The sequence below is a fragment of the Hesperophylax consimilis genome, chromosome 11, assembly GCF_061612785.1.
Source record: "Hesperophylax consimilis isolate HC1 chromosome 11, BYU_Hcon_1.0, whole genome shotgun sequence".
In the NCBI taxonomy this organism is placed as follows: Eukaryota; Metazoa; Arthropoda; class Insecta; order Trichoptera; family Limnephilidae; genus Hesperophylax; species Hesperophylax consimilis.
Genome location: NC_142846.1, coordinates 10,549,631 through 10,574,322, shown reverse-complemented (window position 1 = coordinate 10,574,322; position 24,692 = coordinate 10,549,631). Strand labels below are relative to the sequence as shown.

The 24,692-nt window shown below is 34.4% G+C and overlaps 1 protein-coding gene across 1 annotated transcript in view; it reads right to left on the bottom strand.

Annotated features, from left to right (window-relative positions):
* Positions 1-24,692, bottom strand: part of mAChR-A (muscarinic Acetylcholine Receptor, A-type) — a 398,874-nt gene that overhangs the window by 226,990 nt on the left and 147,192 nt on the right. The window contains exon 2 of the mRNA XM_089637296.1: positions 10,821-11,657. Within this exon, the coding sequence (XP_089493422.1) occupies positions 10,821-11,617 (797 nt within the window). The 5' untranslated portion in view covers positions 11,618-11,657. The remainder of the gene's footprint in view (positions 1-10,820; positions 11,658-24,692) is intronic.

Below are 24,692 nucleotides of genomic sequence, written 5' to 3'. Positions count from 1 at the left end.
GGTAGGCACCTAGTACCGTAGTACCTACTTACGAGACGTAGAACGAAAGGTTACGGACATCACTTCATTTCCTCTAGCTTAATTTTCTCATCAACCTTTACATAAACTCAGTGAGAATTTCATAGCAAATTTCGAATGCGGTAATGTGGGAGATGTGTACATGTAAAAAAGTTAATAATATGAATGTAGTGCCAATTCTGTACAGTTAATGAGATATTAAATTTAAAAAAATAATTTCGCAGAAACGTGAACTGGCTTACAATAGCCATAAAATGTACAAACAGTGTTTTCAGCAATGACTGACCGCTGATAGCTCCGATGTTACCTAAACGATGTTTTTGACAATGACTGACTGCTGATAGCTCCGATGTTGCCTAAACGATGTTTTTGACAGTGACTGACCGCTGATAGATCCGATGTTTCCTAAACGACGAATATTTCATTTTTCTCAGCAACGACGTATTTCAAATAGTGAGCAGTTACAATTAACGTAGCAGGGCCGTCATTTTACACCACTGTCAAATTTGTTGTGGTGATGGACGTAAGCTAAAAAAACAGTTTTAGATCTCTTCTTTCGCATCGAAACAGGTGGATTATTTAGTTATCCAGCCGATTTTACGCGTGAATTGAACTACCAATTTATAGGTACCGCCATACCTTTTTTCTTCCCAAATCTTCCCCTCCTTCCTTTCATAACACATTTTCCTCCTATTCTCCCGTGTAAAAATTGACTATGTTATGATGAATTTATGGATAAAACGTCTTCTTTGTTAAGTAGATACTGCAATAGTCAGTTAAAGGCGGAGAATCATCTATAATCTTTATTAATAATCCTATACTTCAAGAAGTATGAAGTGGAAGTACATAGTACAAGGCAACATCCTCCAAAGAAAGAAAATGTAATAAAAAAAACACAAACCTGTTCTTTTGTGTGTAATATTTCCAATAAATTGTATTTACGGATGATATTTGTTGGGCTCATGTCTCTAGAGGGCTATCCAGGCAGCCATAGCGTTGAAAATAATACTGGTGAATTGGCGTACCCTATGGACTCGGCTACTACGGCGTAGACGTACGCGAGAAGTGCTCTGAAATAGTGCACTCAACCCCCGGTAAACATTTCCGTAGCACCGCGGTACCTCGGAAACCGGAACGGTGGGCGTAAGGCATTATCATTATAAGTAACAGCTTGTGGCATTGGGATGCTGTGTAAACAACTCACAGTTATGAAGATATGTACAAAATGTGTTGAACATTTTTCTTATGACATTAATTTGTACTGAAAAATGTCAACTTTATAAACTTTTAAAAATATTTAATCATTGACTCTCAGAGGAAAATGAAACAGAAAAAGATTCGTTCGAATCTAGAAATTGAACCTAAAACCTCAGATTTGCTCTACCACTAAGCTAATTCAGCCCTATCCTATCGTTCATTCATATTTAACTTGGACTAAAAACTATCAACATTATCTTCATTTACTTAACCCTTCCAGCGTTTGAGGGTCATATATGACCGGGCGTTTATATTTTATAAAAATATTCTTATCTTTTTTTCTATAATGCGAAAATACTTAATTTTTTGAAAGAGAAATAATAATTCTTTCACGTTTTACCTCAAATATTTATAATGGAATCCATTAATAAAATCCTAAAAATATTCAAAATTAATAATTCGTTACAATCGGTTTAACTTAAATTATTTATTATTATATGAACGAGATAAAAGTGAAGGTACAGATTCCTTACAATTTTTCCAAACAAAACGAACTTGTTTTCGAAATATCAAGTTTTCTAAATTTTTCTATGATTGGAGTAAAAATTTAAGTGAAAATGTGGTTACCGTTTTTGACAACATTTTTCAAGTTTGATATTAATATTGTATTATTTCGAAATAGAAAAGTTTATTTTAAATGCAAACAGCGGAAAGATAATTTTATCTAGTTTCTAAAACAGTGTTTTTTTACGGAAAATTAAAAAAATAATATGTGTTTAAATAGCATACATTTTAAATACACCGAAAACCTATTTTCTGAGCTGCCAGAATAACCTATTTTTAACCTAACCTATTTTCTGGATAGTTATACAGATTACAATGAGATTATTGCGTCAACTTAAATTTACTGGAGCAGTTGCTCGAATCCTTCCCGTTGTCCTGTCTTCGCTCCAAGGCCGCCCGTTTGGTACTAACTTGACCGGAGATCGTCAGTCGCGCTGCTCTGCGATCAACCATAGACTGAGAGTCCCATAGAGGAAAGCGGTCTGTATATAGAGTTGTGGAAAGAATTACCATAATGTAGCGGGACGAAAGTGAACTGCTACAGTAATACAAATCCTTTATTTCTTAAATCATCAAAATAGGTATTACATAGCAACAACACATAAATACTTGTCACACCTATACATAACCACGTAAACACCTCAGCACAGGTTCTCCTAGTGAGGTGTTCACGAAACATACAATATTACTCACATACAGTTTCACCTTCTCAAACCTGCCTTACACACAACATATTATAGTTATAAGTTTGAAATATATCATGTACAAATATAAATAATTATGTGAACACTGTTTATATTATGTAGAAATAAATAGCACTGGAAACATTCTTACTACTTGCCTAAAGTGTAAATATGTTGAACAAAAGCGGAAACATTATATCATGGCCTGAAGCATGTCGCGGTTGAGTAAAATCGGTTAGTATATATTATCCCGGACATGGCTATAGCCTAGTTTTTCATTTAATTTCCAAATGCCTCTAAACTGTTCCGATGATAACATTTCGGAGGTAAAAAGGAATCGAACATGTTTCTGCTTATTTCAACATCAAGTTTTGTGATTGCTTCGACCAGTACAAAAGTACTGCATGTCTCTAGTATCAACTGTTATGTGGAATCCCATGAAGTTCGAAGGAAATATAATATAACCAAAGGGTTGGCATTTCAGTCCAACCTTCCGTTACATAATTTAACAGACAAAATTAAGGCAAGAAATTAAATAAGTGTTAACCGAATTTTCAGTTCTTCGGAGCTTCCCCGAAAATCAATTAAATTCATATCATGCCCGTCGGTTCGCGGGAGTTATGCACCCCTAGGCAAAACTGTGAAATTTCCACTGGAGTTTGATGGAACTTCCAAGGAAGTGGCGCGAGGGGGGCCAGTGCCCTGTACTGCCTAGTTCGTACCCCCTACTACCTACTGCAGGGGTACTTAAGCGTTGGAACGCGATCAACCAGATATAAGCGAGAGATTTCAGAATCGATCGCAGAAATAAGATCGTATCTCTCAGTCCCAGACCATATTTTTAGATATAATTTATACTTACACAACAGAATTTTTCGCAAGCACAACTCTAATCAAAACATGTAAAAAACCCTTTTAGGTGAAGGGGGATTTTATTTGTTTACATAATTATTGAAAGGAGACAAAATACGTTGTACTCCATAAAAACATGTAACTTTCATTATATTTGTCGAGTGCTAAGGCTCTCGATTAGCAAGCGTGAGCAAGTCAATTTTATTTGATTCATTTGATTAATTTGTATATTTTCGTTAAGTTCCAGAGTGGAAGATATTCTTAGGATTGCCCTGGTGTAAGACCAGTATTCAGAATTGAAAGAGTGCTAGAAATGGCTTTAGCCGTGTTTGGTGACCAGACTTGAATATCCAGGTACTTCTCCACCTCCATGTTCCCCATCTCCTTTCCCTCTCAACTACCTTCACCCTCACAACATACCCCAATGGGGATGCAATAGTCTCACCAGCTCCAGATATTTAGCTATAAAATTTTATATTTCATGTCAAGTTATATGTATTCGAAAACTACTATTATAATATTATTTTACCTACCTACCAATATTTGGACTTCACAACATTGACACATAACACACGAAAAGCTGCAAAACTTTTAGTTTCCTTAACATTTAAGGGGAGTTCATTTAACATTTTAAAACTTTTATAATAAATATTGTTTTTTGCTGCCGATAAATTTTTCTTAGGAAGACTTAAATCGCTGCAGCTTCTCGTAGGATAGCCATGGACTGTACTATTAATACTGGCACTTTTTAACAACTAACCTGGTTATATTTTAATTTTTACTTTATATATAAATACTAGGGTGTTATATATTAAACGTTGCCTCCCACTTAGAAGATTGAGTCGGCGTTGTATTGTTTTTATCCTAGTATATATATCTGCTACAGCACGATACAGACCTCATGCCACTGTTCTGAATTATTTCCATTCTTTTAACTAGTGTTTTATTGCTCAGAATAATTACACTTGTGCGATAATTTAAGTGAGATGCTACAGTGGTGTTTACAAGACCAATTTCCTTGTTTTGATGTCTAATTTTCCCTTTATCCTACTTAAGAAGTTACCTTTTTTGCACAACATTTAATCTCTTCTACTTCTTCAATATTTTGACCGTCTATATTTAGGGTAATTAATTTGTTTAGTTTTTTAACTAACACCGTGAAGTTTCTTTTAGTTACATTTGATTTCAGTTTATTAATATTTAACCATTTAGATAATTCATACAATATTATCAGCGATTCAATCCAATATTGTATTTGTATGCCTTTCTTGAAAGAATTGAGTTCATATTGCGTATGTGCGTAAATTTATATACAGGGTGTCCGGAAACTCGTAGTACAAGCGGGAAACTGGTGAATCTACATCACATTTGGAGTCGATTTTGTAGTATATTTTTTTTTATTTGAGCTTTCGTTATCGAGTAAATCGAGTTTGAAGTTGATTTTTTTTTTTTTTTTTTTTTTAATCAAATTCTTATAAATTATTACTGAAGATCAAAGTACCCAACTAATTAAAACTATTTGAAAGTAAAACAAATGAAGAAACTCGGATTTGAAGCATTATTTTGAAATCACCCTTCATTTAACCCGGTGTAATCATAAAATATTTCTGCTCTGCAGGGTTAAAACATCTGTTATTCAACCCAAACACCAGAAAAAACTTTAACCCTAAAATAGCCGAAAAATATTTTTTTTTGGTTTTTTTTTTTTTTTGAAAATGCTCAAATCAAAAAACTTTATGTTTTTTTGGGTTCCCCATGTGGTGTATATTCTCCAGTTTCCCGCTTGTACTACGAGTTTCCGGACACCGTGTATAGTGTATAAGAGCGTAGATTGTAACGTGCGTTATGTTTACCCTTAAGGCCCCTTAGCAAGCGTTCAAAGATATTTAATTAAATTGAATAGAGCAAAAAATCTCTCAACAAATGCTTTAGTTATATTTAAAGATACACTGAGAATTTTTTCACGCATATAACGGTGACCGGAAAACTAATCAAAATGATAATTCATCACATCTTTAAAAAGTCATATAAAGACATGGAAAGTGATGAAACAAAAACTTTATTAACTGGGTTAAGTAGGTTAGGTTAGGTTAGGTTAGGATTATTTATTTTTTCATCGTTCTTAAAGATTTTATAGCACTTTTTAAAAGTGTGTTGAATTGTCACTGTGTTGAGTTATCATGGAACCGCATATAACATATTAAATCACAGAAGAAAACGTGTTTTTAATTATTTTCGAAGCTTGCTTTGTGATTTTTTTGTATCGAGGGAATTTCATATAATTCACGTTTCAGCATAACAAATGTATGGATATTATCTTGAAATAATATTTTTTTTGAACTTCATAACTTAAAGAGTTAAGGAGAAACTTTTTATAAATCGGTAAAAATTGGGTATGCGGGGGGTTAAAACGATATTGAAATGAAAATCACGTGTTTGGCTCTTTTCCTTGGTTTCACAATCACAAAATTGAATGCTTTATTTTGTATTCAATTTTCTTTTAGTTCCGCTTAGGTCTTAATAATATTTTGCTCGATCTTTGGTTATATAAGTCAGAGTATCCCTGGCCTAGTGAGAATGTACCGCCTATCTCACAAACTCGGCAAACTTGTGAGAGTTCCTTGAATAATTAATTTCAATGTGTAAAGGCAAAAGAACTAACTCATACCATCAGGTAGGACGATTGGGTTAACAGTTTAGAGGAACTCTAAGTAGTCTCCCAGACTTGGGGAAAAGGAATAATGTCCTTGATGAATAGTCTCGTACTTAATAATGGTTTTCTCTTCAAACTTTCATAGGGGAATACACTATTCATTCTTTGGAAGGACATATGAAAGGGAAAATGAGAATATAGAGGAAGATTTTAAGTAATTTTCGGAACGACATGTTTTCGGATAGTGTTTACGTAATAATGGGCGGGCGTGTGGATTTGATTTGTGTATACAAATCTACAGTTTTTTTCTCCAAGACTGATGAAATTATGCATTCTTGATCATCAAAACAAAAGGAAGTTTACTGTGTACATTAGTTTTTGAAAAATTATATGTAAAACCCGGGCAACGTCGGGGACTTCAGATAGTAAGAAATTAAATTAATTTAGTTTAAGAAAATTTTAAAATTTTGTCTCGAGTGTAACTTCTAACCTTTTATTTTACTTAACATAAAAGAACCTTAAACTTTTTCGTAAAATTTTAGAATTACGAACAGATTTTCTGTCTTTTTTATTATTTGTTTTTGGGGTGTTATGCCGTGTTGCGCTAACTCCTTATTTAGAAAACGTTGCCCTGATGATGGACACTGCAATGTTGTCCAAAACTTTGGGTAAAGAAGGAGTTAGTGCAACATGACATAACACCCCAAAAACAAATAACAAACATACTTTTGGCCGTGAAAATCTTCAATTATAAATTTTCTGTGATTTCAGATCTCGATTCACAGAAAATCTGCAGCAATATTATAGTTAAAAATACTCTAAGTAAAATTAATTTTTCTAAATTTTTCAAGCGGACAAATTGAAAGGGAAAATGATGATCCAAACAAACAAGCCCTTCGTTAATTATATTATTTGTTGTTCAGCGAATACAGCACAAGAATCTCAACTGCTCCATACTTTATAAAGCCTAGATTATGGCAACCCCGATTGGAGTATGGTGTGAGGATTAAGGAAGAAGGGAAGAAAAGTAGACGGGAAAGAAGAAGGTTGAGAAGTACCTGTATATTCAGATCTGGTCACATAGCATGGCTAAAGTCATTTAAAGTAAATTTTCGATTCTGTGTAGTGTCCTTTCAGCAGGGCAAAATTGAGAACTGCGTGTATAAATCTAGACTAATCGAGGAAGAGAGTAACGGTTCATCACTATCACTTACCACTTTGAACAAATTACTATTTTTTAAATGTGAATACCGCACAAGAGTCCCAACTGCTCCCAGCCATCTGGAGCCAATGAGACGATGGCATACTCGGTTGGAGTACGTTGTGAGATAGTGGTGATGGGAATGATATGGGTAAGAGAAAGGTTTGGAAGTTTCTGGCTATTGAAAGCTGTTCACCAAACATGGCTTACACCATTTCAATTCTGAATGGTGGTCTTACACCAGGGTGATACTGAGAGTATCTTCTACCCTGGAACCTGCCGCAAATTTACTATATATCATTTTTTTAAATAATAAAATCCGAAATAAAATTAAATTTACTTACGCACGCCGGGATATGAAAAGCGACCACCGAATTGCTAGTCAAGAGCCTACCCCTTGACCACAGAGGTCGTCAAATTCTTGTATTATTCAACCTCCAAGAAGAAAGCCATAACCATTAAGAGAAAGGTATACATATATATTTAAGGTAACAATATTTAAATATTAATTCATTAATCTCAATTCCTACTTATCCTTAATATAAATTAAACGTTAATATTATATCATAATTCATATTGGAATCATTTGCCGAATATTGGAATGAAAGAAACCCACGCTCTAACCTTTAAAAGCATTCATTAGTAGAAAAAATTCTTTCATATTATGAGAACATTTTTTAATAAAAAATTTATTATTTTTTCGTTGAAAGCATTTTTTTGTTAAAAATGTTAAAAGTCATGACTTTTAAAGAATCGGATTTTTTAATACGAATTATTCATATACAATAAATAACTTTGTATACGTCACTATTTAATATATTAAAAGGTCGACATGTATCAAAACCAATGGTTTCTTCGTAACAATACTAACTAAAAACTTACCTTTTTAAGCTGTCGTACCCTTAAATTAAATATACCATTCCTAAGGGAAAGTCCAGTTATATTCAATTTTTCAATTAAGTCCTAAATCCTGTATCTAAATTTCGCCAATAAACAATTAGATAATGTTAATTAAGTGTTAATCTCAACTGACCTACCAGGTAAGTATTGTACTATATATTTTCTCCATAAATAGTTAAGTAATAACATAGATCACTGTAGAAATGTATTATTAGTTTGTACAGCGCCCTTGAGGTGATTTTGCACAAAAACGGCGCTATACAAGTCATCCAATTATTATTAATAAACGTACAATGTAAAGTGACAAATTTAAAAAGAGACAAACAAGTATAGATACATAAGTACCTATGGACAGCTATAGAAATCCGATCAAAATTGCGGGACATGTCAAAAACGCAATGTGCAAAATTTTGGCAAAAATGCCCACGTATTGTCGTAACCTAACCTAACCAAAATAGACAGGTTTTATTTAACAATCATTTCCTTTCAACGTGTTCCATTAAACCTGACTCAATGTGTTCCTCGGGGATGCTATAAAAACTCCAAAAAATCCAAATCAAATATACGGCAGAAAATCTCTCATTCGGCGTCTGTTCCTCAAAGTAGTTCCCTTGATGATCAAGCACGCAGGGCCGGAACTGTGCAAGGGCAATTGGAGCAGTCCGCACCGGGCGCGGACTTGCCAAGACAAATGAATATTGCTAATTTATTAAGAATCTCTTCAAATTATTGGTAATCCGGTAAAAAACGGGATAATGGGATGTAAACTAATGAATTCACATAGTATGACGATGTCAGAAAACGGTGTTCATGAAAATGCTAATATATTTGCATTTCGTCATTATATGTTATCAAGACAAATGCACGTGCATGAAAACGTTTTCAGATATATTATGAATTTACCAAAAGTTTTTCAGGGAATGACTTGCATTATCGTTTTTAACCGGATTACCAATAATTTTAATAAATTGTCAATATTTATTATTATTATTTATTAATTAACGTCCTTTTTCGGAGCTTTTACATGTGAATATTAAGAAATATACATTATTTATTGTACATAACTGAAGTGCTTCATTAACAACATTTTATATTTTATTTAAATTGAAGATGTCCACTGAGTTGGTGAAATTGTTTCCCTCCATTAGTATTCTGGGCAAAGAGGAATTCATATGGAAGTTAGTCCCAGAATTTCTGCACTGAAATAAATCCTGACTTCTAGTATTAATGAAGCAATACCCATTTTTCTCCGTGAAAGAATCCAGGCTCTGACAATACCCAATACAATACAGCGCCCTTGAGGTTTTTAATAGCGCCAGGCGCCGTTTGGCTCAGTGCCGGCCCTGCTAACACATGAATTGTTGATAAAGGAGGGGAGGTTTTGCTTATTTCATTATGCATGCCATGCCAGCCTTCTAAGTACCTGACAGGCTAGTAACAGATTATAAGAGGGATGAGATATAAGGGAATATACTAGTATCTACATAATATCAGAAGGTTAGTATATATTATGTATAGCTCGTATCAATCTACATCTACAAATGTTGAGACGGATTTAATACATAAGTGTAATATACTCGGAGAAGGAAAATACTACTACGCTGTAAATTGAGTATATTCTGAACAACGTACGAAAGGTCGAAAAAATAATATAGGTGAGAACAGGAGTTGGTATACTTTATTAAATTTATACGTAGACAAATGTTTATTTAACGTTTTTCTGTGAATACCGCATAAGAGTACCAACTGCTCCCAACTATCTGGAGCCAGTGAGATTATGGCGTCCCCAATCGTGGTATGTTGTGAGGCTGATGTAGGTAGGGTAAGGAGTTGGGAAAGAGGAATGTGTGGGAGTACCTGGATATTCAGATCTGGTCAAGCCATTTCAAGCAACGCTTAAATTCTGAGTGGTGGTCCTACATCAGGCCGGTAAGGAGAGTATCTTCCGCAAGTATACTGTAGATTATTTTTAATTAATGAATTGTTGAATAACACAAATTTACTTGCGCACGTCGGGATTCGAACCCGATACCGTCGGATTGCTAGTCGAGAGCCTTACCCCTCGACCACGGAGACCGTCAGTTACTTATAACTTAACAGAAACACCCTTTACAGGAAAATAGTCGAAGTCACTCATCACTTTTTCGGTTACATGATATTTCATCAAAATTATAATCAAACACACCTTTAAAAAGTGATATAGAGTCATTAAAAGTGATGAAACAAAAACTAAGTTAAATAGTTACCTATGAAACCTATTTAACCTAGTTTTTTAACCAAGCGGGGGACCGGGTATTTCATCAAAATGTCTGTTCAACACACCTACAAAAAGTGATGTAAAGTCACGAAAAGTGATGAAACAAAAACAAAGGTTAAATAGTTACCTATGTAACCTATTTAACCTAGTTTTTGTGTTCCAGATGGGTCTTTATCAATTTTACTTGTTTTTTAATCATTCTCATCTGTAGTACGACGTACAGCCCCAGGAAACACGATGGGGTGCCTTGTGCAATGCACGGGGAAAAATGATCTTGTTTAAAAAGTGATAGCATGTCGATTTCTTCATAAAATATTAGTTATTCAAAATATATCGAGAGAACACTTGTTCTTTTCAGAATGCGACAGTATCAATATCAATACAGACAAGATTTTTAATAAATTAATAGGTTTTCCCGTATACGACTAGGAAAATGGGGATGAACTAATGTACATTATGAAGATGATGTAAATAAAGGGTTAAGATATACGTTACCTTGAATTGGACCGCTTCGAAGAGTCATGTTTCTTCCCTCCCTGAAGATTGGGCAGATCTTTCTGCCGTTTCTTCGTCTCCCTCCAGATCCGCCAGTACAATATACACATGACCGTAACGGGAACGTAGAACGCCGCGATCGCAGTCCCAAACGTGATATAGTGGTTAGTCTCTATGAACTGTATGTAACAAGCGTTCGGTGGCACTGTCCGCTGGCCCTCTATGTAGGGCCAGGCATATATCCACGGCGGCCACAGAAGAAGACTGATCCCCCACGCACTTCCAATCATCACTGCCGCCTTACCGGTGGTCCTCTTGGCGCGGTAGGTCAACGGACGAGTCACACTGAAGTACCGATCGAAACTGATGATCAAGAGATTCAGCACTGACGCGTTGGACGCTAGGTAATCCAAAGCTAACCAAGTATCGCAGATGTGCGGACCTAAAGGCCAATACCCCATTATGATAGACACGGTGAAAAGTGGCATTGAAATGAGGCCTATGGCAAAATCCGCAACAGCGAGTGAGAACAAGAAGTAATTGCTGATTGTTTGAAGTTGTTTATCGATCTTGAAGGAGATCATCACCATGCAGTTGCCGACCACTGTGAGGACTGATAGGATGGTGGCGATAATGGCGATGATGACCATCTGTGGGATGCTGAAGCGGTTGTGCGGCGGCAGGGCGATGGTGGGGGGCGGACTGGTGTGGTTGTGGGCGGGGCTCAGCAGGGCGGCAAGCAGGCCGAGCTCCGCCCCCGCGGTGCTCATGCTGCTCATGCTGCTCATGGTGCTCATGGTGTGAGTGCCCTCACCTCACATCATCGCAGCTGGTCACCTGTGGAATTCAAATAAACCGTTTTTAAGTACAGGGTCATAACTTAAAACATTAAACGTAATATAGTAGTACCTACTATAAAGCCTTATACAAATTTGGGCGTGACTCAAGCGTATTATATATTGGGTTGACACACTATACTATAATCTTTCTCAGGAGAGATGGTTATATAAATTAGGGAACTGCCACCGAATATCATTTATTTGTATGGAATCTGTCACTTTTATAAATGACAACCGCGTAGTTACGGCGCTACGTATATTGTTATGACCCATAATTTGCATAGTTTTCAAATATCGCCTGGCTAGCAGATCACAGCGTATATCGTCACCACATATATTTATACTTATAACAAATCATTTTTTTAGGTGTGACAGGTCTGCATGGGATTGTATGGCGAACAATATTGAGTTATATAAAACGCTTTGAACTTATAGCGTAAACTGAAGAATACAATAGGAAAAATCAATTTAGACAAAAGGAGGGAAAACATAAATAGAGGATTATTTGAGTAAAGTAAAAGAGGTGGTTGTGCTACCTCAATAGTCATAATATCTCTTGTCAATGCATCTAAACATAATAAATAGCAAGTTACTTATCCTTTAAAATAGCCAGTGAAAGAAGCAAACCCGTATAAAACAAAGTTGTCTTAAAAATTAAATTAACATTTTTCTTTTTGCATGGCTGAGAATTAATCCTTTCTACCCAGTGACTGGACTCAATAACTCTACCAACCTCGCCAAATGCCGATCAGGTAAGACGACATTTATTTCGTATATTAACTATAATGTCATCAGATTCCGGAGAAATGCATGATATGTCCGCATAAGCGCCGGTGATTGCCACAAAGGTTGATAGAATGCATCGTCATCGACAACTAGTCCATCTGCAAAGTTTGATCTCTAACGGATATCGGAAAGTAGGTTAATTTTTGCTTCCAAGATTGGCATTCATTCATTACTGAAAAAAAATGGAAATTCAAATAGATATTTTAACAAAAATAGTGGTTTTTCAATGGGTTTTTTGCATCTATACTGACAAATGCTAGTACTAACTCACACACTCACCCACGATTATTTCTAGGTCATGGATCAAATACGGACAAGGGTGCTCCCATGTAAGATTTAAATCTTCCGTAACCAATTGTTGCCAGTAAGCCATATAACTAATAACAAGATCTTCATAGCCAGGTACTTCCGATCCTTCCTCTATTTCCTAATCTTTTCCCCTGACATTTCCCTTGCCTCACAACTTTCCCCAAATGTAGATTGCTTATTCCCATAGTCCCCGAGCAATAAGATTCTAGTCTATTACGGTATTATGTATTCACATAAAAACAACCATTTTATTGGGACACAAGCTTAGTAAACAACATGGTGCTCCTCTGTGTCCCCTATCCGAATCAATTAAAACGCTGCTAAAATTTAAGCGCCAGCGGGACATTAATTATAACTACCAGATCCAGCTTGAGAAGGGAAGTCTAATCAGAGGAGAAATCCCGTTTAAAATAACCTGATAAATTACCCGCTCAACAAGACGATCTCCGACGCAGACGCTCGCCCATTAAGCAATGGGTACGAGGATACTTCTGAATTCACTCCCCGCCTTAACACATTCACTTCCATGTGTTTTAGCTGCAAATATATTTTTAAAATCCCTCTAGTATTTGTAAATTTTCACAACCTTACCCAACCTAACGATCTTTTAAACTTCTTGCTCTAGTAATAATCAATCGCAGGGTGAAAAAGAATACATTTTTACTTACCCTAACCGCAGCCGTTTAAAACAAACAACCTGATTTCGAATGGCTTCTAATAAGCTGATAATGAAGAATGTAAGAGATGCGCTGACAGTCAATCAAAATGTGTATGAACTGAAGGGAGGGGCGAGAACCATTCTATCACTTTATATGTTTATCAGACTTGTTTGTAGAAAATACGAAAGGGGCGAATAAAGAAATGAAAAATAAACAAAAAAAAAATTTGAGTAGTGTTGTGTATAGATAATATTTACTAATATAATAGTATTTCCGCGAATAATCTAGTAGTGTCACAGCCCTCGTTCTTCTCATGCTGTCCCTTTTCTCTCTTTCAAACTTATTTGCTCACATGGGAATATTCATTGCTGTGGTAACATTTTTACGCTTCTTCTTTTTTTTGGAAAAGCATGGAATGGCCAGATAGCACATTCTGGAAAATTACTCAACATATATGCAATGTATTCTAATTGTGTGAAAAGTACCAAATGCTTTAATAATAATAATAATTTTTATTCCAGGATGTGGGAAGGTTGGTGCAATCCCACACGTCCCATATATATACAGGGTGTATCGGCACTAACCCGACAAACTTTAACCAGCTATTCCTTAGCATATTTGGAGTAAAAAATGTTATGGGCACTTTGCTGTCCGGTAGCATTTTTTTTCAATTAAAAACAAAAAAATTAAAAATTTCCACACTACATCACTGTCATTGGTGTTGCTTTTTGTGTTCAACAGCTGTTATAAGCAATTATGTCGAAAAGCGTCTTCGCTCTTTCGCACACACTAAATAATAATAGTTAAAAATGAGACGAATGGTGCCGTGCCATTTCGTTGTGATTGCAAAAGTGCGCAAATATAGGTGCACACGTACATTATTCAACGGAATTCGAAAAAAATATTGCCAGATGGGTTTTCAAACTTTGACATAAGAAAGAAAAGACAAAAAAAAGCTTTGACAGCAAAGTGCACATAATTTTTTTTACTCCAAATATGCTAAGGAATAGCTGGTTAAAGTTTGTCGTGTACGTGCCGATACACCCTGTATATAAATATTTTTTGTACAATAGGTATGTGAAAAATGAAAAAATATATGAAGAAGAATAAATTAACACAGAGTACAACTATGCAGGGCGTGGTCTTGGCCCAGCGTGAAGAACCGTGAAGAACCCACGTTCAACTCCAAAACGGTAGTGCTATAATGTTGCTTCCCTGGAATATCCTAAATCTTATTGTCCAATTATGTATTCTGATTTTATATTACTTTTACGCCATCTACATTTTAAAACTGGTTTCTGGTTGGTTTTTTTAAATATTTTTGAAGTGAAACTTCTTTAGGCGCGTAATGGATTTTCTGAGACGGAGTAAAACCGAGTCAGGATCGACACGAAAATGCGGGTACCCCCACCACCGCTCACCGTTCACTGTCCCTCTCTCACCATATGCGCTTGTTGAGGTGGGGGAGCCGCTCACGAACGTTTTGCTTTGAGTTACGAGCGAGATACGAGTTCGGTTTAGCAGGTCGGCCGGTAGCGCACTTGCGCGGCCACGCCCACCACGGCCAGTGAATCAGTTAGCAGCGTGCTCCCGCTGTGATAAGTTGTGTTCGCGTTTTGTGTTGCGTTTACATTTACATTTATAGTTGTAGTTCATTTAATTAATTCATTTAATTTTTGATGAAATGAAAATAGAGAGAGAGGAATACTAGAAGTTTCACTTCTGTCTTGCGTAGGCTTGACACACCCACTTTTTTTCTTCTATTATATATTATTTATATTTAAATGCAACTTTACACCTATCATGTATTTTGTTAAAAAAAATGTTTTTATTTTATTATATTTTTAACTCAAAAACGTACATTGTAATTCATCACTTTTATTGAGTTAATAAATGACAGCTAATAATGTTAATATGTACCCCTTGATGAAGCTTCAGATAAGCGATACCAGGTTGGTGGTCATTTATTAATTCAATAAAATTGGTGTATTTTTTCATTTAATATATTTATGTACGAGTATAATATCGCACTCCAGTGCATTTGCTTCCTTCGAGATTTTTTTTTATCTAGTCATTAAAAACTCTTCTTGTCACAGTATCACAGTAGTTTATAATTAATAAAATTACACATTAGTGAATCAAACGTTCGTGGCGTCTGGCTACTGTAGGTATACAGGGAATACAATAGTCAAAATAAAAACCGTTCATGTGTTCACGACACTAATAAAAACAATAATATACTAGTAGTTTGCGTTCTGGGACAGAAACTACAACTACCACGAGATACATAATAATATAGTCTTTATCACCGGCAGTGAACGTGTTAGATCCCGTGGGGAGTTTAGCGAGCCAGTGGGTGGAAGTAGGAGGGGGTGAAGGGGGATGAACGACTCGAATCACAAGGGATGATAAATCTTAATTGACTATCACAGCCGCAGCCAGACCGCCCATATCCTGCTTGCGTGCAATGAAAATCAATACCTTATTGAAATAATTTACTAGATTTTATTAACAGTTTGGATTTTTGCGTTATATTATTATAAAGCTTATGAGAAAAAAAATTTAATTTGTTATTTTTTTGATTTGGGAACTATCGAACACATTTTGTTTGTTATATTCGGTTTTTCGACAAAGTTTTATGTAAGAAAATAAAATTCAGTCTAGTCTTACTGGTGACTTTTAATTAAATTAATTATTGTAATATGGGTTCTAGATGGGAGAATTTTACTCAAGTTGACTTCTAACAAAGACAAAATATAACAGTTTTATACAATTAATATTGCTGAAATTTTCGGTTTACTTTATTATAAATCCCAACATTATCTATCCCTTATTATATACTTTAAATTTTGAAGTCATCACCAAAAAGTAAGATAAATACATCACAAAATGTTTTTGTAATATCATTTATAAACAAAATAAATAAGATTGGACCAAGGTGTGAACCCTGTGGGACTCCACGTGCTTCTTTTTTCTGACAGCGAGGAATTTACTTTGACAATGTGCTCTTAAACCAGACTACTAAGTTGCCATGTATCCCAAGCTTTTCTAATTTCCATATTTTAGAATTTTATGGGAAACTTTCCATTGAATCCGCTAATTATTACAGAATAATAAAACAATACACAAAATTACGAAAACCTTCCAAAAAAATCAAACAATGATCATATTATAGTATATTACTACACATTACCCCAAAACAAGATACATATAAATCAGTTAATCTGTTCTGGTAACGTCGAGTTTGTGATATTTAAGTATTTATTTAAGAACTTGTAACAATATTGGTTTAGTAAGCAGATTTTAATGATGTACTAAATCTGATAATATCATAATGTGTTTAATGTTTTGTGGAAGCTTATTGTTTAAATTATTGTCACGTAATTAGGTCTTTTCTAGAAATAGTTTTGTTTGCTTTGGGTGCTAAGATGTTAAATCGGGTTTTATGTTTGAATTGTGAGTGTTTTAGTGGAATTTGTCTAGTGATTATCGTATGTTTTGTTTGTTTCCATCTACACGACATGAAGGCCCGAATAAAATATTAATGTCACAATTGATTTTGTACACTTTTATTTAGCCCTTTCGACTGCTTAAGTACAGCCACAGAATCATCATATGTCTCCAACTCTTGTCGTAAAATAACCTTAACATACCATCTAAACGTATCCACCATACAAAACTATTTTACACACTAAACAAAACAAACGCTGCAGCAAACTCACCAATGTCCTATGTTCTCCAAACATTCAATAATCTTTGCCCCAACTCAACTCTCGACATATTTTTTACACACTACCGTCAATTAAAAAAAAACATTACTGGTAACATAATAACATACGCTACGTAGACACGTCCACGTACACAAACAGATAAACTTATACACCACATATTTTGTTTTATATATCGTTTATCTTTACCTCAAATCATTCCTAGCACTACTAACCCCAACCGGTAAAATGTATATAACCGCTCTCCAGATAGAGACCATCTGTCATTGGTACCGATCTTTGTAATTATTTCTAAAGCCTTGTAAACTATTTTGTTTATATTTTAGAAACAAACAGTAAATGATTAACAGAGATGAAACAATATACACAGAAATAAGATACTTCATTTTGGGTACCTATGATATGTTTCCTTATAATGTCTGCTAAATGGTATGTTTATTCCTTAATTACCAGGTGACGTGTGTAGTATACAGGTGTGTGTGTGTAATGTATGTGTGAGTGTGTGTGTGTGTGTGCGTATGTATGCGCATTGAACAGTTTAAATTATTGAGATGATGCCACGTTTGAATTTGAGCAGTGAATCCGAAAAATGTCAATGTTAGAGTTTAGACAAATATTATTTAGAGTATGAAGAGATCGGTTAATTGGCGAATTAGATGCTGAATTTGTTTTATAATTAAGCGAGTGGAATAGCACTGTATATCATATACGTCTCAAAGATACGTTCTAATTAAAATTTACCACTCAATTTATCAATGTGTTGTTTGTTTTTAAATTAATAAAATAAATACATAGTCTAGGAAACAACATTAAGTTTTAATATCTACATAAACAATAATTTCCCGAAAACCAACATTTTTAAAATTTCTCCCAGACCGTATACATAAGTTTTCCTGGCCATAACCTAGTCTGAACCTGTTATAAAATACCTGCTTCACGTAACTCCTCGATCTTTTGTTGAATTCAACGCTTTTTCCGGAAAGGAACTGAATTATTGAATATTGTGAACACTGTCAAATCGATCAACAACCTTAACTTTTTAGAAGATGGCGTCACTGGTGTGACTTTTGGAGAAAACAAAAAACGGTTTAATGTTTTTTTTAGTTCCTCCTTTTCTCAGAAAGCAAATTTAAGTACGCAAAGATGTAGTTATTTTATTCATGTTGGTACCTTGAAAGGCATAAAGCAAAAGAATGCAGGAATAAATTTTCTATTGTACAGCTTTTTAAATTAAGGAAACTATATGAAACATGTCTTTTTTCTATACCGATAGATGTTTTACTCGATAACAAGTTCCTAATCATTATTTGTTTGGCGGATGCAGGTGCTCGTGAAAGTTTTGACTCACGATTAATCGAATATTTCAATAAAAATGACTCATTGCCCAAGTTTGCTAATAATGTCTTCGTTCTCTATTAAATAATTTTGACCCAGTTTATAAAGTAATAACATCCAATCTTTAAATTGCCAGAACATCAGTTAGAAAGAAATATAGTACATCAATCAACCATCACTTTGAAAACAGCCTTGTGAATATTACCAGGCTTGCCTTTGGTGTCGTTTTTGGTATCTATGACGCCTTTAATGCAAGGTTCAGCGGTCACGATAATCAATATGACAACCAGTAGACCGAAAACTCCATAATTTTCGGGGAAAAAAACAAGTCTTAAAGTAAAGGGTGTAAAGCCTGTCATTGATTGATTGTTGTGTAAGGTAATGTAAGGAGAAAATTACAGAAATGGCCATCGATACATTAACTTATTTACGACTATGTAATAAAACCAACATTTGAAGGTCAAACTTCATGGAAATGTCCTTGGAACCTGTTCCGTTATGTTTTATTATTGTTATTATTACATAAATCATGTACGAATACGATAATACGGACATCAGCCTAGTATTATGGTATTGGTAGTTGAAAAAATCACAAAAATTGCAATGTTTTTAAATTTATAAAATAATTTAAAAAAACTGTAACACAGCGTTATTTATATATATATATATTTGTTTATAAAAACTTTAGAAATAGTAGGTACGCTATGTTAACATAATATTTAGATTCGTCTAATTTTTTATTTGATGTGATATGGCGTTTATGTATTGCATCAATGTTTGCTAAGCATGAAAAAGTGAGGCCTTATGTAAAATTTTCTGCCTACGAATCTTGAATTCAAATGAATGGTGAACATCATTGCTCCACAAAACTGATGGAAGAACTATGGAGGTCGTGTTACCAGTTTAAATGGATTATGCAATTTGTGTGGTTTATTAATATTTATGGAGATTAGTAGATATACATACCTCACAAATCAAAACTCACTAAATGTAATTATACTTAAGCACACATGAATTAAGCTAAAACACCCTTTCATTGTTTCACATCATTATGTACCTAATTACTATTACATACTTATTATTTTTATTATTAATATGTAAAATGCCGAAAAGTGAATAGGTATACAATATGAATAAAAATCGGATATGATTAGCCGAGACGCTATCTAGGTTACAAACCATTTCTTTACAAGTTTGTAATCATTCAAAAAGATAACTGCCAAAAATATAAGGATAGTTAGTTGCAAGATAATATTTTGAATTCAGTATTTTAACCATTTAAGATTGAATCAAATATACATAAATACAATATATGATACAGATATTATTATTATTTTACCGATGAAGAAGAAGGAACTACTAAAAAATCTATATCTAATTCCTAGTGGTGACCGTTTTCTTTTTATTTTTCTGTGTCTTGTTCTTTTTCATGTTTCGTTTGGATGTACAAGTATCATCTTCTCCTTCAGTGATATATTACATTGATGAGTACAACCTTCAAATTATGTTAAATGAAAAAAAATCCTGTACATTCAATTAGTCTTTTAAACAGAGTCAATAGGTATGCTATATAAATAAAAATCGGATATGTTTATTTGAAACACAATTTAGGTTACAAACCAATTTCATTAGAAACTTTGTGATCATTTAAATTAGTTGAAAAATTTACAAAAATATGGGATAAATTAGTTGAAAGATAATATTTTTAATTCAGAATTTGAAATATGAGATCCAATGGTCGAGTGGTTAAAGACTCTGTCCCGGTAAGACAGAGATTTAGGGTTCGATTCCCAGTTAAGACCGCTATCGTTTTTTTTATTTTTCTGTGATATATATGATCTGTTTCATGTTTCGTATAGATATATTAGTATTAACTTCTTGTTCAGTAAAATATAGCTTCTTCGTGGATTAACGTTAATTCAACGTCTATGTTACCAGAGTTGTTTCACAAAATTTGAACCATTCAATCAATATTGAAAGTTGAGTTCTGTAATTATTCCATATTTGGCCAGTTGATTTACATAACTGAACATTTAAGAACATTTTTGAACACTGTCGGCATGGAATAACCCTAACTGCTGAGAGTTAATCAAAAACATTTTATACAATTGTGTGTATGCATGCATATACATGTATTTATGTATGTATACATGGGTGTATATATATATGTGCATATAAATAAATATTTTTTTTCCTTTTTTCTTCAAATAACAATGTACAATAACCATTTAAAAAAAATAATAATTTAAAATCCCAACTTACACTTATATAAGAAAATTTAACCAATACACATAAATACATGTACCATTTAATCATAACCACGTAAACACCTCAGCACAGGTTCTCCCAGTGAGGTGTTCACGAAACATATAACATTACCCACCACAGTGTCACCTACTCAAACCTACCTCACACCCAGCATAAAACACCATATTAACAACAGTTCTAAATTTATGTATTTTATACAAATGTAAATATTTGGTAGACACTGTAATGTATGAATAGAAATAAATAAATAAACACGTGTATTCTTAAACTCAACTCAACTTCATGTTCATTTAGTTCCGATCTGTAAAAGCTCTCGTTTATAACCAATTGCTGATCTCAGATGAATTATTTTAAACCGTTGCTCTATCAGCTCATAAATAATGGGTTAAAAAAATAGCGCGATTTCCAAATTTCAGTCCGTTTGGTACCAAAGAGCCTGAAAATATGACTTTTAACGTCCGAACCCGAGTCTCAAATTAGCGCCCATAAGAATAATGATTTATCCAGAAATGCAAAATTATGCAGATTTTGTGACTGATTTCTGTTTGGCCCATGATTCTTACCGCGATTACAAAATTTCAGTCCATTTGAAACCATAGAGCCTGAAAAAATGGCTATAAAAGTTCGAACCCAAGTCTCAAATTAGTGCTCATAAGAATGACAATTTTTCTAGAAATACAACTTTACGCATATTTTTTAATGATTTCGGTTTGGACCATGATTTTGATTGCGATTCCAAAATTACAACCCGTTTGGTACCATAGAGCCTGAAAAATGGCTTTTGACCTCCGAACCCAAGTCTTGCAGTAGTGCTCGTTAAATTAACGATTTTTCTTTAAATGCAATTTTATGCCGATTTTATAAATGATTTCGCTCGAGACTGTGATTTTTATCATGATTAAGATTTGATTTCAGCCTGTTTTATGTAGCCTGAAAAATGGGTTTTAAAGTTCGAACCCAAGTCTCAAATTAGCGCCCATAAGAATAATGATTTTTCCAGAAATGCAACTTTATGCATATTTTGTGAATGATTTCGGTTTGGACCATGATTCTTTTAGGGATTCCAAAATTTCAGTCCGTTTGAAACCATAGAGCCTGAAAAAATGGCTTTTAGTTCGAACCCAAGTCTAAAATTAGCGCCCTGCGGGAAAATATTTTTCTCAGGGACCTCTGTGTGTGTTTAATTTAAAAAACGTGGCGTTATGAAGATATAATTTCAATGGCATTTTCTACAGCTCGATAATCCTACCGGTGATTCCACACCTCCTGGCATCCCTTAGTCATATAATGGGCGCCAATTTATTAACTGCCTCCACCCCTCTTTGCGCCCTCTGCCCTCTCCCGTGACGGACCAGGACGGCGCGGCGCCGAAAGGTTCATTTTTACATTTGACATCGTTTGTATGGTAGCATAGGTACGGTGGCGGGAATTTATATTCACAGGTAAGCAGGGCTGTGAGATTTCAATAAAATCTCATGCATGGTATTTATTACCCTATGAAATTTTTTTTTAATTTTATCATTTGTTTGGACGGATAGAGTAATAAAACAATAGTGTAAACCAAGGTACAAGGCATACCATTAATATCCCCGTTGTATTCTTTCAATATCTCTTTTAGATTAACTCCACACCGGAGGCCTTGAGGAAGAAAATTTCGCTTAGAGCGCATTTTATCTTTGGGTAATTGTGTGGAAGGTCTTTTTGAGGGGAGGAAGTAGTGAACATGCAGGACGGAAGAAACACAGAGGCCGGCAAATCTTTCCACAGCCGAGCTGTTGAACTTAAGAAAGAGTCGTAGAAACAACCAGTTCTCGTGTAACAAAGGCGTGTTTCTCTACCTTATTGAAGAACCAAGGACAGCATACCTATCTGACGCCTGTGCTCTAAAGATTGCAATTCGTCTGTCAAGATAGAGAAATTCTTCGAACGGACCGCCCGTTTCTGCACAGGATCAAAGGTTTTTTTTAACTATTTTGGAGGCTCCAAACCAGAGATGGCTGTCAAATTTGTGTGTAGTGGCCAACAGTGTGGAAAACTTTACGATTTTTACAGGTTCAGTTGTTGTGTATTATTAAAGTATCTGCGGGCCCTATACATTACGCCCAGCGTATGAAATGCTAACTTGACTACCTTCGATGGAGTCCCCGTGCCTGAGCTAGTCACTTAGAGTTACAACAAGCATGACAATTGAATCTCTATTCATGTTAAGAAACAAAGCACTGAAAACATGTGATGTTACAGATACAATGTTTAAATTGGAACTCTCAGCCACATAACCATTTCGTTGCTTTACGTACCTAATGAGGACTTTAGTTGAAAAAAATAAAATAATAATTATAAGGCAGCGAAAGGTATGCGGCAAAGAAAAGAAGTGATGATATTAAATTGTTAATAAAAGTCCTGGCACAGAACTTTAGTATGATGGTCCTATTCCTATTCTCAAGTCTCAAGTCTCAAGTCAAGAAACACTTTGCTTCCGGGAATATTCCAACAATGAAACGATTTTGATATTTTTCAATGTGCTTCTCTTTCAGATTCAAGTGCTTTTGATAAAAATGTCGATGATGTTGTCGTACTTTTGAAAGGAGCAAATCACGACGAAGAATGTTTTTCAATTATCAATTAAAATTATAGAAACAAAACAAAAGTATATAAAAGCTATCGATATGGCGTCTTCGATATTTCAGTTATATAAAAATATTTCCTTCACGGTTCCATGATAACTCAACACAGTGACAATTCAACACACTTTAAAAAAGTGATATAAAGTCATTAGAAACGGTGAAAAAAAAATTTAAACCTAACCTAACCTACTTAATCCAGTTAATAAAGTTTTTGTTTCATCACTTTCCATGACTTTATTTAACTTTTTAAAGATGTGATGAATTATCATTGTGATGATTTATTCGGTCACCTTCTTTCACAGGTGTGTGATGACGTTTATTTTTTTAGAAATATTCTGCGTATTTCTAAAGTTGTTGACATTATGAAAGATAAATGACGGCCGGCATAGTCCAGTGGTAACGCATTGGACTGCCATTCCGAAGGTCGCGGGTTCGAACCCGGCGTGCGCAAATAAATTTTATTTCATTAATTTGTGTTATTTCACAATTAATTAATTAAAATAATATATAGTATATCTGCGGCACGTTCCAGAGTGGAAGATACTACCAGTATCGCCCTGGTGTAAGACCACCAATCAGAATTGAAACGTTGCTCCAAATGGCTTTAGCCGTGTTTAGTGACTAGATCTGAATAGCCAGGTACTTCCCCACCTTCCTCTTTCCCTTCCCCACTTACCTTCAGCCTCACAACATCCCCCAATTGGGGATGCCATAGTCTCACTGGCTCCAGACGGGAGCAGTTGGGACTCTTGTGAGGTATTCACTATATAAATAATATTAACCCTTTCCCAGTATTAATTTAGGCATTAAACAACATTTCAACAAAAGTAATAATTTTTATTATTTGCAGCATCCCTGTGTATTGTTGCGTAAGAAGCAGATAAGGAGAAGAATAAGCGTTAACCCTCTGAGTACCAATTATTATCTAATTTAAGAAGATAATATTAGCGATTTTTAAACTAAATACAATCTAGATAATGTCTTTAGTGAATATATCATATTTTTATTTTAATGTGTGACATATATTGACTTTTCTGCAAGTCTGGGATGAATATTTTTTTTGTGTTTTATATTTTTTAAATGTATCATAGAATAATTACCAATTTTATTTTATTACATTTAGGCAATAATAATAAGATAATCACTTTTTTAGATGTATATTTGACAAACTAATGCATTTCCATTAATTATCTATATTTATACGCAAACATTATTTGACACGTACCCATCGATATTTGGTCGACTACAACAATTTTTTTCCCACAATGTAAAAAAATAAACAGTAGAACAAATTAATAAGAACAGTGAAAACTGTAACTCTAAA